At 37.0% G+C, this 17,101-nt stretch overlaps 1 protein-coding gene across 1 annotated transcript; it reads left to right on the top strand.

Moving 5' to 3' along the window:
• The first annotated feature begins 215 nt into the window (after positions 1 to 215).
• LOC145046480 (Gag-Pol polyprotein/retrotransposon) lies at positions 216 to 2,418 on the top strand. The gene is made up of 2 exons (XM_078994765.1): positions 216 to 696; positions 2,243 to 2,418. The coding sequence occupies exons 1-2, from the start codon at positions 216 to 218 to the stop codon at positions 2,416 to 2,418; spliced, it is 657 nt and encodes a 218-aa protein (XP_078850891.1).
• Positions 2,419 to 17,101: the final 14,683 nt, after the last annotated feature.

The following is a 17,101-nucleotide window of genomic DNA, read 5'->3' as shown; positions in this document are numbered from 1 at the left end:
GTTAATAATAATATCTTTACCACTAACTCTATGGACCTTAATACAGGTTTAAGCCCGATAATGGTTAAGGAGCTTTAGCAATTAAGACAAATGACTCAAGCGTGCCTAGAGTAGTTCAACCTGTATCAGAAGTATCCCCCACAAGCCACATGATCTCAAGATTTGTTCTGAAAATAGTTGATACCAAAGTCCCAAAGCTCTTCCAAACCCCCATCATGAAGCCTTATGATGGGACTATAAATCCTGAGGAGCACGTGGCACAATACAAGGGAAGGACAGTGATCATTCCCATCCCCACTCACTTGAAAGAAGCTTGCCTATGCAAGGGTTTTGGTTCAACCCTAACAGGATCAGCTTTAAAATGGCTTCTTAATGTTCCTCATTACTCTATTACATCATTTTCTCATTTAGTTAATTTTTTTGACAATCAATTCTCTTATAGCAGAACATTCGAAAAGATCACTAGTGATCTCTATCGGGTGGTCCAGGATCCTAAAGAATCCCTTAGGACTTATGCGAATAGGTTTGGCAGAGAAGTTTTGAGTATCCCCAACATCGACATGGTGACTGCAGTTAAAGCATTTAAAATGGGCTTAAAGAAGGAATCCTCTTTCTACGAAGATCTTATAATGACTCCATGCAAAAGGATGGACGAAGTTAGGAGTAGAGCATTAAGGTTCATAAGGATCGGAGAAGGCAAGGAGATACAAAATAGGAGCAACCCACCAATCTCTTATGATCTCCCAATACAAAGGCTGATGTGCACAAAAGTACCCACTAATTTTAATATTTATAACCTAACAAACTTAAACTAACTATGCACTTATAGGCAATGTACCTAGTCGGATTACAGTATAACTTGGGTAAGGCGGGTGTCGATCACAGGGAACGGTGTTACTAATTAATCTACTTACTATTAAATTAACCTAATTATTAACAAGTTTAAAAAGGGTTTTATCTGATTTTACAAGATCAGATGAACTTAACTCAAATTCAATAAGTAAAAACACACTCTTGTCTAGTTTGAATTCACTTATTCCTTATGGCTAGCTAATGATTATGGATTATTGAGTTGGTTTTAATTATATTAGTAATTTAGTTCTAACTTTACCAATAATTAACTAATTCATGTCAAACTATGTATGTTCACACACAGTTAAACACATAACTAATTATGAATGTAAATATGCTATATAAGATTTGTTATATAAACGCAATTATAGTCACAATACACGTTCTCTAGCACAACTAAGCTTATTTACTCTAATTACTAACTAAGATTGGTCAATCCTAGCTCTAACAATTCAATGTTCACTAAATCATTAGGTAAACAAGTTCATGCAGTTAATGGTCACTAAGCTACACAGAACATGCAATCAAGCAATTAGAGAAACAAACATAAGCATGCTAGGTTATACAAATCAAACACGAGCAATTTTACCAACTAAATAAATCCATAAAAATTGAGCTATTCATAAGTTAGAAGCTTCATCTAGCTAAACAAGAGTAGCTAGATTCAGCTGCTCATCATAGCAACTAACAAACTAACACAAATTGAAGTGATAAAAAAGAAATGTTCTTAATTAACAAAAATAAACTAAATTATGGACCTTCACTCTTTTTGGTGTTGAAAGCCTCTTCCCAGAACTTGTCTCTCCTCAAAATCGTCTTCTGGAACTCCTCTTTCTAGCCAAAAAAAATCCCCTCTATTCATAATGGTCAAGGATTTATATAGTTGCTGATATCCATAAATTCACATCGTGAATAATAAGAAATTCACGTCGTGAGTTGTAGATAACCGTGCCCGTCAAGGATTCCTTCACCCGCGTACATATCTTCTAGAACTAGCTCTTCACGTCGTGAATCCTTTAATTCTCACGTTGTGAGAACGTTTTTTCCAGATTTTCTTCTCTTTTAATCTTTTAATTCCCAAAGTTTCTTTCTTCAACACTTTTAGTCCATTTTCTTCAAAATGTCTTCTTTTTTGTTGCAAATAACATTTAAGCTCATAAGTACCATTATTTTAGACAAATTACCAACTTATTAATAAAAATGTACTTAAATATTCCTTAAAATAGGTATAAATATGGCAATATCAAAGGCCAACTCCTAGGCCCAAATATCCTATAAGTCACAACCATATTCCAAACCCAACCATCATAGGGTTAACGCCCTTGAAGATGAGGGAGAGGAAGAAGACTTTCCTAAAATTATTGACTATTGTTTTTTGTGATTATTTTAGGTGTAATATTTGCTATGCAGGATCTTGGAAACAAAGCAAGATGGCCAAGAAAAGGAGAAAAATACATCGCTTGGAAAGACAAGTCCAAATGGTGTGCATACCATGAAGACTTTGGTCATATCACAGAGGATTGGATATCTCTCAGGAAGGAGATCAGCTGCCATTTAGGCAAATAATTCCTCAAAGAAATCCTTAGAAGAAGAAAGGAGATATCCAAAGAGAAAGATCAGTATCCTCAGAAGATCCTCAACAGACCAGGATCCCCTCTTGCTAATGCCAAGGTAAATAATGTGATCTCTGGAGGATCTGACATTTTTGGCACCTCTTATTCTGCAGCAAAGAGGCGTGCCAAGGTGTTGAAAACAGAGAAATAAAAGGGAGCATAGAATAACATGTCAATCACAAATGAGAAGGAGATCACCATCGACGAAGCGGATAGACAAGACATCTAGGATCCTCACCATAATGGATTGGTGATCACTCTTTACATCGCCAACCATTTTGTCAAAAGGATCTTGTCGATGGAGGATCCTCAGTCAACATTATAGTCTTGGATGCATTAAAAATAATGAACATCTTAGATTCTCAAATAGTTAGAAGATCCTCAGTGCTGATCAGATTCAAGGCGAAACCAAACACATTGTCGGTGAGATAAAGCTACCTATATACATAGAGGGGTAAACTCTATACAATGTTTTTATGTAATTAATACATTATCGTCTTAAAACGTTATACTAGGTGGACCATGGATCCACGAAATGAAGGCCGTTCCATCGATACCATCGGTGTGTTATGATGCCTACCCCATGGGGGACATTAAAGATCATAAGAGATCAACATGAATCCAAAGAATGCTACAAGACTTCGATGAAAGCCTCGACGATACCACGACAAGAATAGCAATTAAATTAGGGGCACAAGACGTACTAGAAACAAGAGAACAAGATATAAAAGAAGTAGTGCCCCTGAACCTTGAGGATCCTGAAGCCAAAAATTCTCATAGGATTCTCAATGCCTGAACAAATCGAACATGATCTAATAAAGTTCCTCAAAGCTAAAAGCAAGACATTTTCATGTAAGCATGATGACACGACAGATATAGAAAAAAATATAATAACCCATAAACTTAACATTGAACCATTTTTCAGACCAATACACCAAAATAGAAGGAAGTTAGCACCAGAGAGAAACCAAGTTATACAAGAAGAAGTATAAAAACTTCTCAAAACAAGGATGATCTGTAACATCCCGACTCCCATGCATTTCATTTATTTATTAATTTATTATCTTGGGATTTCATGAGTGACTCGACGAGTTGTGTGTCCAACTCGTCGAGTAGAATTCAATTTGGTCACGTGGGTTTAATGATCGACTCGACGAGTCAAGGTGCTGACTCACCGAGTTAATGTTATGTGAGGAAACCCTAAATCCCTGGTTTTGTGACCTATTTAAAGGAACTCATGTCCTCATGTCCATTTCACCGGTTACCCAACTCCCCTGTTCGAAACCCTAATCGGCCATTTGAGCCAAGAGAGAGTGATAGAGCTAATATTTGAGTGTTTTGGTGAATCATTGTAAGAGAAGAAGTGAGATTCAAGCAAGGAACGAGGACATGCTATGAGATCCAATATTCTTTCACTTGGAGTTTATGTTGGAAGGTAAAAGTCATCACCTTGCTCATCATGTTGTTTAGGTCTTGTTAATGAGGAACTTTTGGGGTTGCTTCCATATTTCCTTGAGATTTTGTATGACTTGTGCAAGCCACGCATTGAGACATCATACCTAGACCTTGTGAGGTCCATAGAGTCCAAAGGTCCCAGCTTTATCTAGTCATAAAAGAGTTATTGTACTTAAACACCTTAGTTAGAGCTTATATTGGCATTATGGAGCAAATATGCCATGCATGAACATAAAGATCGAAGCTTTACGTAACATTCGAACCTTGGGAGGCTAGATCTAGAGTTTGGAATGGTAGATCTGCCTTAAAACGTCTAAATGAGAAGTTGACTTAAGGGACTTGACGAGTCAATGAGATGACTCGACGAGTCAGCTAGGGTTTCCCCCGATGATTCTAGACATGGGTAACTCGGCGAGTTGATGAGGCAAATCAATGAGTTAAGTTGGGTTTTCGCGACTTCCTGAAGGAACAAGAGGGACTCGGCGAGTCACCTAGATGCAATCGGCGAGTCAGGTCAATATGGACAGTTGACTCGAGTGTTGACATCTATTGACTTTAGGGTTTGGTCAAGGCAGGGGGTATGGGGACCATGAAGGGGTAAAATGGTCTTCGACCCATTTCAAGAGTTTGAGAGAGAGAATAACCTAGATATTTCGAGTCGTGGTTTAAGTTTTAATTAGAGATTATTATCTTATGTGTTAGGTGGAGGCTAGTTCGAGATTTGTGTACGAGATTGTTACTTGATTGCTTATGAGGTGAGTCTTCTCCCTATACTTTACCTAGAGTGTTTATCTTTGTGTGATCGGAGTGTCGTATGTGTGTATATTGAGTATTGTGATATCCTGCATTATGTCTTTGTGATTTGTGTTGTGCATTATTCTGAGTTTACCGAGTTAGGACCAGAGGGTCCACCTGTGTTGTGGGATTGGAGGGTCCCACTGAGAGGCTAATGAGATATGTGTGGTATTTTGGGGAACTCACTAAGCTTCGTGCTTACCGTGTTATGTGTTATGTGTTTCAGGCACCTCTCAGGATCATGGGAAGGCACTGACTTGATTGTACACACACACCCGAGTTGGAGATATGTTTTTTGAGGATCTTGGATTGTGTTATGAATAGTTTTTGGAACATGTGTTTTGATAACTTAATACTTTATGAGACTTTTGTGGTTGTGATAATGAGACAAATGTGTTTTTCAAATGAAAAATTTTAGTGAAAAATTTACAGTGTTACATGATCGATTAGGTGAAATTCTGAAAGGTATCTAGCTAATGTGGTCTTGGTACAAAAGAAGAATGGTAAGTGGAGAGTGTATGTAGACTACACGGATTTTAACATGGCTTATCCCAAGGATCCTTTCTCTCTACCACACATAGACTCCATGATAGATACGACAGCATGTCATGAATTATCAACATTCGTGGATGCATCCGCAGGATTCCAATAGATCCATATGGAACCATCTGACCAAGAGGATACGACATTCATAACTCCAACTGGTATCTATTGTTATACTGTCATGCCATTTGGTCTTAAAAATGCAGGTGCAACATACCAAAGGCTAGTCAACAAGATGTTCAAAGAGAAACTGTGGGACACCATGGAAGTCTACATTGATGACATGGTGGTCAACTCCGAGAAATCCAAAGATCACCTCAAGGATCTTGAAGAAGCCTTTGATATATTAGACGAATATAACATGAAGCTAAACCCCTCCAAGTGTCACATTGGAATGAAATCAAACAAATTCCTTGGATACATGGTGACTAAAAAGAGAATTGAAGCAATCCCGGAGCAAATCAAGGCCATCCTTGATCTAAGATCACCATTCACGACAAAAAGATATTCAAAGACTAACGAGAAGAGTGGCAACCCTAAACAAGTTCATCTCAAGATCCTCAGAGAGATGCAAGCCTTTCTACAACACCTTAAAGAAGAACAAAAGATTCGAGTGAACCAAGGAACATGAATATGCTTTCTAGGAACTTAAAAAATACTTAAGTTCAGCACCCCTATTGGTAAAACCATTAGATAGTGAACCACTTCTTCTCTACCTTTCAGTTTCCTCAAATATGGTGAGTACAGTATTGTCTAAGGATCTTATCAGGGACCAACATCCCATCTACTATGTAAGTAAAAGTCTATTGGATCCTAAGACCAAGGACTCCCACCTTGAAAAACGTATACTCGTATTGGTAAATGTTTCTGCTAAATTAAGATACTATTTTGAAACACATCCTATAAATGTAAGAACTAATTATCCCATTAAGAATGTTATAAGAAACCATAAATGTCGGGAAGGATGGCAAAGTGCTCCGTGAAATTAAGCAGATATGATATAAAGTATGTGCCAAGATCCGCTATAAGTCTCAAGCATTGGCAGAGTTTGTGGTTGGCTTTAGTGGTGATCTACAAACTGAAGTAGAAATAAAAGCCAAATAACTTCTAGAAGAAGAGAACATGGGAAGATGGACACGATTCACAAATTAAGCATCAAACCAAAGAGGAACTGGCCTAGGGATCATACTAAAATCGCCACATTGGTGTTGGATTAGGTGTATAATCCCATGACTATAATAGATATATACTTGAATCGATAGTAGCACAGTCCTTTTAGGTTGCCCTCAAGACTAGCAACTTGAACGGTTAATTTTGAAGAAAGATGTTGATTTATTAATTTGATTAATAAATTGAAATAAGTAATTTATTAATATATTTTGAGAAGAATATATTAATTAGAAACTGTAATATTTAATCAGAAATTAATTATAATTAATTTTGGGGTTAAAAGAATTAATTAAAAGTGTAGGGACTGAATTGTAATTGTTCAATAGTTGAGCAATAGGCGATCTAGAACCCTCCATAGGCTATGACTGGTTTCTAGAGCCTTAAGGTTTCTTGAATAGTCTCTTATGGATAATTAGGAAAGTGGATAATTACCCAGTTTAAGGTTATCTTGGACTTAGGCTTATCTATGGTTTCATATTTGCATTATAAATAGGGATATAGCCCTAGCATTTTCAACCACTTCTTCCTAGAGAACTCCAACCAAAAAATTTCCTCCTCTCTCCTTCTCCGTAACCTTCTTCAATTTCTAGTGTTGGGTATGAGCCATTATAGGCGTGACAATTGTGATGCTTGTTCTCAAAGTCTCAACAACACTAAAGGATTTAGATTGTTATTACAACATAACAATCAAAGGTATGTTTTGTAACCCTAATTATGTAATTTTGATTATATACTAGTGTTCTAGGGTTTCTATATTGTTGTTCACATGGTATGTTTAATTAGATAAAATGTAGATCAATTTTAGGGTTGGGTGCACACGTAAGATTGTTTGTTAAGCTCAAAACCCATGAAGGGGGACATCCTACCCCAAGAAATCAGTTATGAGTTCAATGTAACCAACAAAGAAGCATAATATGAGGCACTAATCATGGGATTAGAGTAAACCAAGGATCTTGGAATCAAGGAACTTTAGGTATTCATCGATTCTTTATTATTGACTAACCATTTTAATGGATCATATGCAGTAAAAGGAAAAAGATTAGCACTATATCTACAGATCCTCACAAACTTAGCCTTCGAATTGGAAGTGTTTAGCCTAAACCAGGTTCCTAGAGAAGACAACGTTGAAGCAGATGTGTTAGCCAATCTAGGATCTTCTCTTAAGATCCTGCCAGAAACTAAGATCCCGATAACCCACGTATTGATCCTAGCAATCGAAGATCCTACCAAAAGACTGAAGGAGCCCGATAATCACGAGGAAACTACTAATGTCGCTACAATCAAAGATCTCAATTTTGTACTTCCTTATCAGGATCCTAACACCAAGGATCCTTCCCCAAGATCAAGATCTTGGATCCAACCTATTATGGAATACCCCCATAGATCCCAAAATAGGAAAAAAGTGACAGAGCATTGAGAATAAGGGTCTCACGGTTTTTTATAATCCAAGGTAAATTATATAAAAAATATATGGCAGGTCCATACCTTAGATGCTTAGAAGATCATGAACTTGCGTAAGTTTAAGGGATTGTTAGGGTGCAAACTCACGTTTGGATGTGTTTGTGCTTACTCTCTTGTATTGTTTAATGAGTTGTATTTTCTTTATAAGGAAGTGAGTGACACTCATTTATGTAATGATCATTTTGGAGTGTTAATTTTAGAGAGAGAAATAGCAAGACCCATTTATACTCTTTCTATCAAAAACTAATGAGAGCTTGAACCAGATTGATTTACTCCATGTGTTCATGATTTGTATGATGATTCACTAGATCTTATTAATTCCACACATGCCATCATATTCAACGCCACTATAATTGTTATTAGAGCGAGTGTTCTTGATTAGATCAAGAATTGATCCATTAGGGCATTCTAGATTTGGTATTTTTACATTTTGATCTTTGATCATCGTGTTTTAGAGAGTTTGAATTCTAGAAATCGAATTCCTATTTGATTCTACTCATAATTTGATTTTATTCACTAGAATTCAAGTGATTTTTACTTTCTCTCTCTAGAAAACCCACTCAAAATTACTTTCTCTCTCTACAAAAACTTAAGATCTTGTCAATTGATCAAAGATGGTGTACTTGGATTATGATTCTTGTTTTATAATCATTGAAGATGTGAAATACAAAGTCAACAAAAATCAATTATATGGATTATTATTGAAAGGTGGTTTGATTTCATGGGATACTATGGCTTCTTATGGAGGTTTGAAGGATGATCATGGAAGACTAATTTTTCAATCACTTTCAAAGATTGGATGCTTGGTTGAAATTTTCATGAACATTTTATGTTTAAGAGCAAATCAAAAGGAAGGGGAAGAAAGAGATTTTTGAAATAAGAAATACATTTCTCTTGTTGAAAACCCAAGTGATCTTCATGCTCTTAAGTATGTTGAAGTTCAAGATTATGGAGTTCAATGTGATCTTCTTGATGTTCTTGAAGTTCATGACAAAAAAATTCAAGTTGATGCTCATGAAGATGAAAAGGTTTTGTGCTCGATTGGAGTTCACACCGATGATATTTTGTGTTCTTCTGATTCATTTGAAGGAATGATTCCTTATCGAAAGACATTAATCCAAGAAATTCACAAATATCAAACTCCAAAAGATTTGATCCAAACTTGTCAAGTTGAAGTTGTGGAAAATGGGTTTGTTCATGAACTCAAATCTTCAAGTTCCAAGAAGATGAGAAAGAAAAAGAAGAAAAAGATTAAACGAAAGAACAAGCGGGTTTATTCACAAATATTATTAAATGTTGTTGTGAAGATGAAATCCATGAAAAAAATTTTGGGTTCCAAAGCAACAATCTCTAAGTGTTGCATTGAATTTGAAGTCAAAACCCAAAAGTGTTGATAGTTCTTATGAAGATGTTCTTAGATCGTTGACGAACACGAAGAACAGGAAGAACGAGTTATACAAAACGCATCATTGGTGGTACAATGTTCAAATTGGAGATTTCTCGTTCCAACAAAAGAACCAAGATCTTCTAAATTTCATTCGTTCATAGCAAATGGAACTCGGATCATCAAAAAGGTATCTCAAATTCTCAAATGGATTCCAAAACGTCAATGATTTCGATTCGTGATTTGCGTTTTTCATTTTTGATCGATTTGTCTCATTGGATCAAATCCGTTTCTACCCCATTGATTGATCCAATTATTTTTTTGATCAAATACCAAAAATCAAAACCAAATTCTCAAAATTCTTTTACTGTTCATCAAATCAAAATAAAACCAATCAAAACAATTTCGAATACTGTTAACTAAGCACAAACAATTTTGGTCCATATCTAAAATTCTCAACAGAGAGTCAGCTCAACTATGCTAAAGACCCGAAATACCAAGTCAAACAACGTTCACAAAGCTGGTCATACAGGATCCTAACAATATCGGACATCTTGTTAGCTAGTTTAGACTGTAAATTGACACATGTATCTCGCATACAACACACTCTACTTACTCTGAGCTTAGTATACGAACCTTTTTCACTTGTTCTTACTGAAATACTCTCTGTAATCTTCATTTTATACTAATAAAATCATAAAGGTAGGTGATCATTATCACCTCCCAAGGTTTTGAGCCGGAGATCCTAGCAAGGATCAAGGGCTTTCCTTGTAAACAATCGTGTAATTCTCTTTACTTTTCTCTATTGCACAATTCAAACATCACAACCTCTCATTCAATTTGGTTGATTTATACTTGTGTAATTTTTGACGAAAACAATTTGGCACCCACCGTGGGGCCATGGTGTTCAAAATCCTCGCAAGATCATGTCTACACAACCGATCCTTTCTTCATCCTCCGCTCCTTCCATTCCAACCAAAAACCTACCACCTCCTCCAAGTGGACCCCCTGGTCAGAGGAAAGCACGTGATACTTCCAAGAGAAACACCCCTCTGGTCACTAACCAAGGAAGTTTGGAATCTTCAGGGCTCCAGGATTTGACTCGCTCAGGTCACTACTGCTGAACTCTTCGCTATGATGAGGAAAATGACGTAACAAATGACTCAGTAGCAAAACGACAACAGAACACTACTAAGAGAAGTGGAGAGGATCAAGGCGGAATTTTAGAGATCCCAGCAAACGATGCCCACAGTTGTACAACCAAGGATCCTGAACTTCGACAATGCAGGATCCTCAGGAAATCAACAAAGGAACACAACTTCTGCTACTGCCGCATCACCCTGGGGGACAATTATGAACAATCGAGCTTCTAAAACCAATGATCCCAATGAGCCTCTCAATACTCCTAGAAACCTTGATTCTAGTAACTTCTCAAAAAACAATACTATCAATACTAACTCCATGAATGCTGATGCAGGAATAAGTCCAAACATGGCTAAGGAAATTCAACAGTTGAGACAGATGATCTCAAGCATACCCGGGGTAGTTTAACCCATACCAGAAGCATCTCCAACAAGTCACACGATCTTGAGATTTTCTCCTACGATAGTTGATACCGAAGTTCCTAAGCGCTTCCAGACTCCTATAATGAATCCTTACGATGGAACTACGGATCCTGAAGAGCACGTAGCACAATATCGAGAAAGGACGGAGATCATTCCCATTCCAATGCACTTGAAAGAAGCATGTCTATGCAAATGTTTTGGTTCAACACTCACGGGATCAGCTCTTAAATGGCTGCTAAACATTCATCCTTATTCTATTACTTCATTTACACACTTAGTCAATATTTTCAATAACCAGTTTTCTTGTAGCAGAACCTTCGAGAAGATCACTAGTGATCTCTACCGGGTGGTTCAGGATCCTAAGGAACGACTTGGGGATTTTGTTAATAGGTTTGGTAGGGAAGCTCTGAGCATCCCCAACATTGACATGACGACTGCTGTAGAGGCCTTCAAGATGGGTCTAAGGAAGGATTCACCCTTCTATGAAGATCTTGTGATAGCCCCTTGCAAGAGATTGGCCGAAGTTAAGTGTCGAGCATTAAGGTTCACAAGGCTTGAAGAGGATAAAGAAGTCCAGAAGAGGAGTAACCCTTCAAGTCAATACGAGAATCCCAATAGGAAGGCAAATCCTCGGCTCCAAGATCCTACAAATCGAAGCCCTATTTCACACCAAATCATCACAGGGTTAATGCCCTTGAGGATGAAGGAGAGGAAGAGGAACCTCCTAAGATCATTGACTATTGTTTCTTTGTGGATGTTTCAAGTTTAATCCATGTGATGTGTGTAAAACCAACTAGTTTTAATCCTATTAACTTAATCACAAAGAAAAACACACGAAAGGCATTGTACCTATCGATTAGCAGTTTAGTTCAGATAAGTTGGGTATCGAACACAAGGAACGGAAGATTAAACTAACTACTAGTATTATCTACAAAAAAATAATAAAAGGAAGAGTTTTCTCTAGTTTTGCAAGACTAGAAACTTAAACAATTAACTAAAATTTAAACTATCGAATAAATAAGAAAGAATCAACTAAATTCAATAATAAAGAAGACATCTGTTTAGGGTTGACTCATTTGATCCTATGGTTGATTTTATGAAAAGTACAATGGATTAATATGTCTTTGGCTACCAATTAAGATGATTAGGTTCACGTTCGCTATTACTAATCCTTAGAAAACTGATTAATCTAAGCAGTGGCCAGTTGTCTAAATTAATGAATTTCCTAGATTATTTATTCGGGTTAAGTAAGACTTGTAATGGTTAATTGAATTGGTCTTTCAATTAACCTCTTGCTCATGGTTCGTCACATAAGCTCATACATTAGTTTTCCTATTCTCTATCAACCCTAGTTTCACGTTCGCTATTCCTAGGCATATAACCAAAATTATATGAGATTAGCAATTAAGAGATTGTCATGCAACTTAATTACATATTAATTAACAGGGAATAGTAATAATTAACACATAAGTAGGGATGTTATTCCGGTCGGAACCGAACCGAACCGAACTGAACCGAATAAACCGAAAACCGAATAAAGCAAATTGTATGAACCGAAAACCGAACCAAATAAGCAATATGGGTTCAGTTCGGTTCGGGTATTATTCAGTTCGGTTCGGTTCCGGCCCGAATAACCCAAATAACATGTGCAAGATGATTAAGGAGTCGAATAACCCAAATAACCTGAATATTTTGTAGTCGAATAACCCGAATAACACTTGTAGTCGAATAACCCGAATAACCCGAATATTTTGTATTACTTTTGAAACTTATGATTTCATAAGTATATAACCCGAATAACATGTACAAAATGATTTTGTAGTCGAATAACCCGAATATTTTGCATTATTTTTGTAGCTTATGATTTCATAACAAATCTTTTAAAGAAACAAATTAAACACTAAATATTAAACATCCAAAACACCCAAAAATCTATCTATAAGTATATAACCCGAATAACCCAAATAACATGTACAAGATGATTAAGGAGTCGAATAACCCGAATAAATATTGTATTTTTTATGATTTTTGTAGCTTATGATTTCATAACAAACTTTTTAAAGAAACAAATTAAACACTAAATCGACTCACGCAAGGCCGCAAGGGAAAAAAAGACTCTTCATATTCGGTTCGTTTTTTTGGACCGAATAACCCCTTATTCGGGTAACCCGGACCGAATAAGCCTTATATAGATACCCGAAAACCGAATCGAATTGCTTATTCGGGTCTAATTCGGTTTGGTTCGATTCGGTTCGGTTCAGGTTTTCGGCCCAATTTCTCATCCCTACACATAAGGGTCTTTAACAAGCTTAACAAAACAAATCACCAAATAAAGATAATCCAAATCATAAAATCAACACATAATCACAAACTTTGTCTTTCCTAAACAGAAGAAAATAGGTTTAGTTCATGATTATAGCAAAACTAAAGTCAAAACGAATTCTAGTAATCAAACTTGGTTCAAATTAAAGAATAATAAAAGTAAACTTGAATTTTGCCTTAATCTTCTCACAATTGGATCTAGGGTTTATTCTCTGACTCCCAGCACTTGAATACGTCTTCTAATCATTTCTTCTCTCTAGGAGTTCATTCCAGAAAATCGGATTATGATCAGGAAGTCTCTTTTTATAGGTTAGAGGCGACTCGTCGAGTCCATGGGGTGACTCGTCGAGTCCCTCATTAAATTCATGTGCCCGGAAAGGTAAGGATTCTTCTTGCTCGAGAACCTTCATGGGAACTCGTCAATTCAAGGGTCAACTCGCCGAGTTCCTTGTTATTTTGGCTCTTTTCTTTGTTCTTTGATTCCCAAACTCCTAATAGCCATTCCAGCTTCCTTTTTGCTTCCAAGCACTCCTTTTGAACTGAAAATATAATTCAAACATGATTAAGCACCTTTTGTTCCATACTTGCAATAAATTAGCCAAAAAGTATTAATAAGCTATACAAAATATATGACTAAATATGCACATATCAAATTACCCCACACTTGACTTTTGCTTGTCCCCAAGCAAAACCGGATTTTTAAACATACTAACATCACATAAGATAATCCTAATCAAATCCAACCATTATGTCAAGACCGCAACGCATGCATTCATGTCTAATTTTTTTTCCTAAGGAACCCCCATACCCTAAATACTCACAATCCTCATAAACACTCACCCACTTCTTTTGAACAATGCTCATTCTATGCATCCCTCCGAATCCATCCTTAGAAAACTCTCTTAACCTCAAGGTATTTTTGGTCAAGCAACCCAAGCATACATAATCTAGAAAAAATTACAACTTTTTTCGATACCACTATGGAGCTCTTTTGATAATTTGATCTTGATTTCTTTGAATTCACCACCTTCTTTGTTTTTTGCTATCTTCAACTTTTTTAATCTTCAGAATTTTGATCTTTTGATCTTCACTTTAACTGCTCCAAAATTCTTACAACTTTTTTTGTAATTCTCTCTCTTTTTTTAACATGCAACTCACTTTTTTCCACTCAAAACCCTAGATGCTTAAGCAGGGGTGCTCAACTTCAACCTTTATTGGTTAAAGATTAAATTTTCCTGGATACATTTCTGGTACATGATGCTAAACATATTGCATCCCTCAAACTAAGCGAGGTTGTGTTTTTGTCCCATGATTTCACTAGAATAAGGAGGCCACAAATGCACTATAACGTATTTTGGTTCAACTAAACATTTGGGTCCTCATAGAATCATCAAATATAATACTCGCATGATCCCTAATTGCTTTTTACCAAAGTTTCTAATTTAGCTCTAGCAATTTTTATGCAAAAATTTCAAAATTTTCAAAATTTAACTAAAATATTAACTAATGTAACCAACCCTCTAGCCCACATTTAATTTATGCAATGTCCTCATTGCATACTATGCATGATAAAGAAAAATAAAATAAAGAGGGAATTGGAACAAATTCCCCTGGGATAGTAGTTGCGAGGTTGATCTTCTTCATTTAAAGCTCCATCTTCAGTGGACTTTAGACATGGGAACAGCTTATCCATCCCTCGATCGTCATATCATGTATGGTTGAAAGCTCAAAAATGCAAGAAACTCTGAGAAACCTCCAGGAATCATAATTCATAAATGCAGCCAATTGTCGTGTGAGATAATACCAAATCAGCAAGCTGGGATGAGAAATTCATATGTGCTCGTCGAGTTAATAGACAGACTCACCAAGTTGATACGCGTAAATGCCGAAACCAGGTTTTTTACACTAAGACTCGTCGAGTCGGATAAGTGCACTCGGCGAGTCCATCATTGTATGGAAAATTTGTCATCTTTTTAAACAGATGTGAGAATCACTTCAAAGCCTTTTATGCAAACAATTTTCTTGAGCATTTAGACACTTTTAAGACTTCTCGTAAACACCGGACTTGATACTCGAACTCGCTTCTCTCGTTCACCTACACTCGTCCTTCCTAGCACTCCCGAGGTGTTTTGTTTTCAATCCCTAGCATCCAAATTCTGTAATGAAATAAAACAAACAACCATTCAAATAATCAAAAGTCCTAAACTACTAGTTCAAACATCAAACAAAAATTGTTTTTCTTAAACACAACCAAAAATAAAAAAGATAAATCATTCTTCGTCTTCAGCATCCTCGCCGTCATCATCATCATCATCATCATCATCATGTACCGCCCGGCTTCCACTAGCTCCTGCCCTCCTTTCCTCAAACCGTTCCTCCCATGTATGAATGTATCGGTAATTACCCCCATCGATGTGTTGGAGTTGAAAATGATTGAATAATTGGACATGTGATTGGTTGCTAAAATTGAACCCCCTTGCCAAATCACTTTGGAGCCTCCACATTTCCACATTGTACCAATCCATAAGTACATCGTCCTCGACCGGGATCACCGGTGGTTCCTCTGGAGCTTCCCGTTGGAGTCTCCTCGCATTCCTTCCTGGTCCCTTGGGTGCCATCACTAGGTCATCATTGGGAATGGCATAGTGGCCCCCTCCATAGTCTTCAATAAGCTTTGCCCTCCTAAAAAGCACATGATTAAAAGGAGGGGTTGGAACCTCCGTCAACATGTCCCACGCCCCTGCATTCATTAAACCATAGGACTTAGCCAGGCGGGTCACGAACATCCCACCATTTATTTTTGAAGTCTTCCTGTCCTTGACCACCCCCTCTCTCAAATACGCGGCTATGCAATACGGGATGCAACAAAAAGTGTTAGGAGTAATAATACTCCATAAATAGAATACATCAAGGGTAGGGACTTTGTCATCATCTTTCCTTTGGTTGATGGTACTTGAGATAAGACGATGAACGAGTCAGTGGGTCGGGGATCGAATGCTCCCTTCTTGAGCAGATTTTGAAATGTACATCTTGTTGGTGATAGTATTCCACCAAAGATCACCCCTTACTCCATCTGGAAAGACTTGGTGGCAATGCTCCAAAAATGTACCAAACTCAGGAGTATTGACCAATTGTTGGTCATAAAACACAAGTCTCCAAGATAGCTCCACCATACTGCATTGGCGGTATTCCCCACCAACGCAGAATTTTATGTTCCCAGGATTGTAATAGTCATTTCCTCCCCGTAAAGAAATTGTTGAGAAAAACTCCCAACATAGCTTTTGATACACCGGCTCTTGAATTCTGAATAGCTGGTTCCACCAATCACATGTAAGAGCAACTCCACTGTGGTTGAATGTTTTGACGAAGTAAGGCGCTAACTCCTCTTTGTATCGTGCTACACCCAACCATTCCCAATCAAGTGCATTGGGCGCATAAATCTCTTTCTTCTTCAGTTCGTCAAGTTTTTTTCTCCACCTCCTCATCGTAGAATCGAAATTGATGCGTGGAAAAGTCAACCAAGGGTGAGAACCTTGGATTCTGCGGGAGCTTTGACCGAAGTTGAACATGTTTCCTGCACACACAATCCAGAGAAACATAGAAGCATCAAAAGAACATCTATTATGTATTACGACCGAACTCGTCGAGTCCATGAACAGACTCAGCGAGTCTGATGAACTGCATGAGTCAGTCGGCGAGTCTGTGAGATTTCACCCGTGAAAACTCAAAATTAGTCTGAGGGTTTGTCCCGAAATGTGTATAATGCATATTAATTGAAGAATATTCATCCAAAACACCACAATTCAGTCAAAATCAAAACCCTAAAAAAATCCAAAATTCCAAAAATGGGTGTTCTAACAAATTAATACGTCCAAACATCTAAAAATCATGACTTTAACAGCAATATAGAAGAAATTACGTACCTTGTTTGATGAATTTTG

Source organism: Lactuca saligna, chromosome 5 (genome assembly GCF_052625555.1).
Source record: "Lactuca saligna cultivar CGN05327 chromosome 5, ASM5262555v1, whole genome shotgun sequence".
Taxonomy (NCBI): domain Eukaryota; kingdom Viridiplantae; phylum Streptophyta; class Magnoliopsida; order Asterales; family Asteraceae; genus Lactuca; species Lactuca saligna.
Note: the sequence above shows the minus strand (reverse complement) of the source record. Positions and strands in the feature narration are given on the sequence as shown.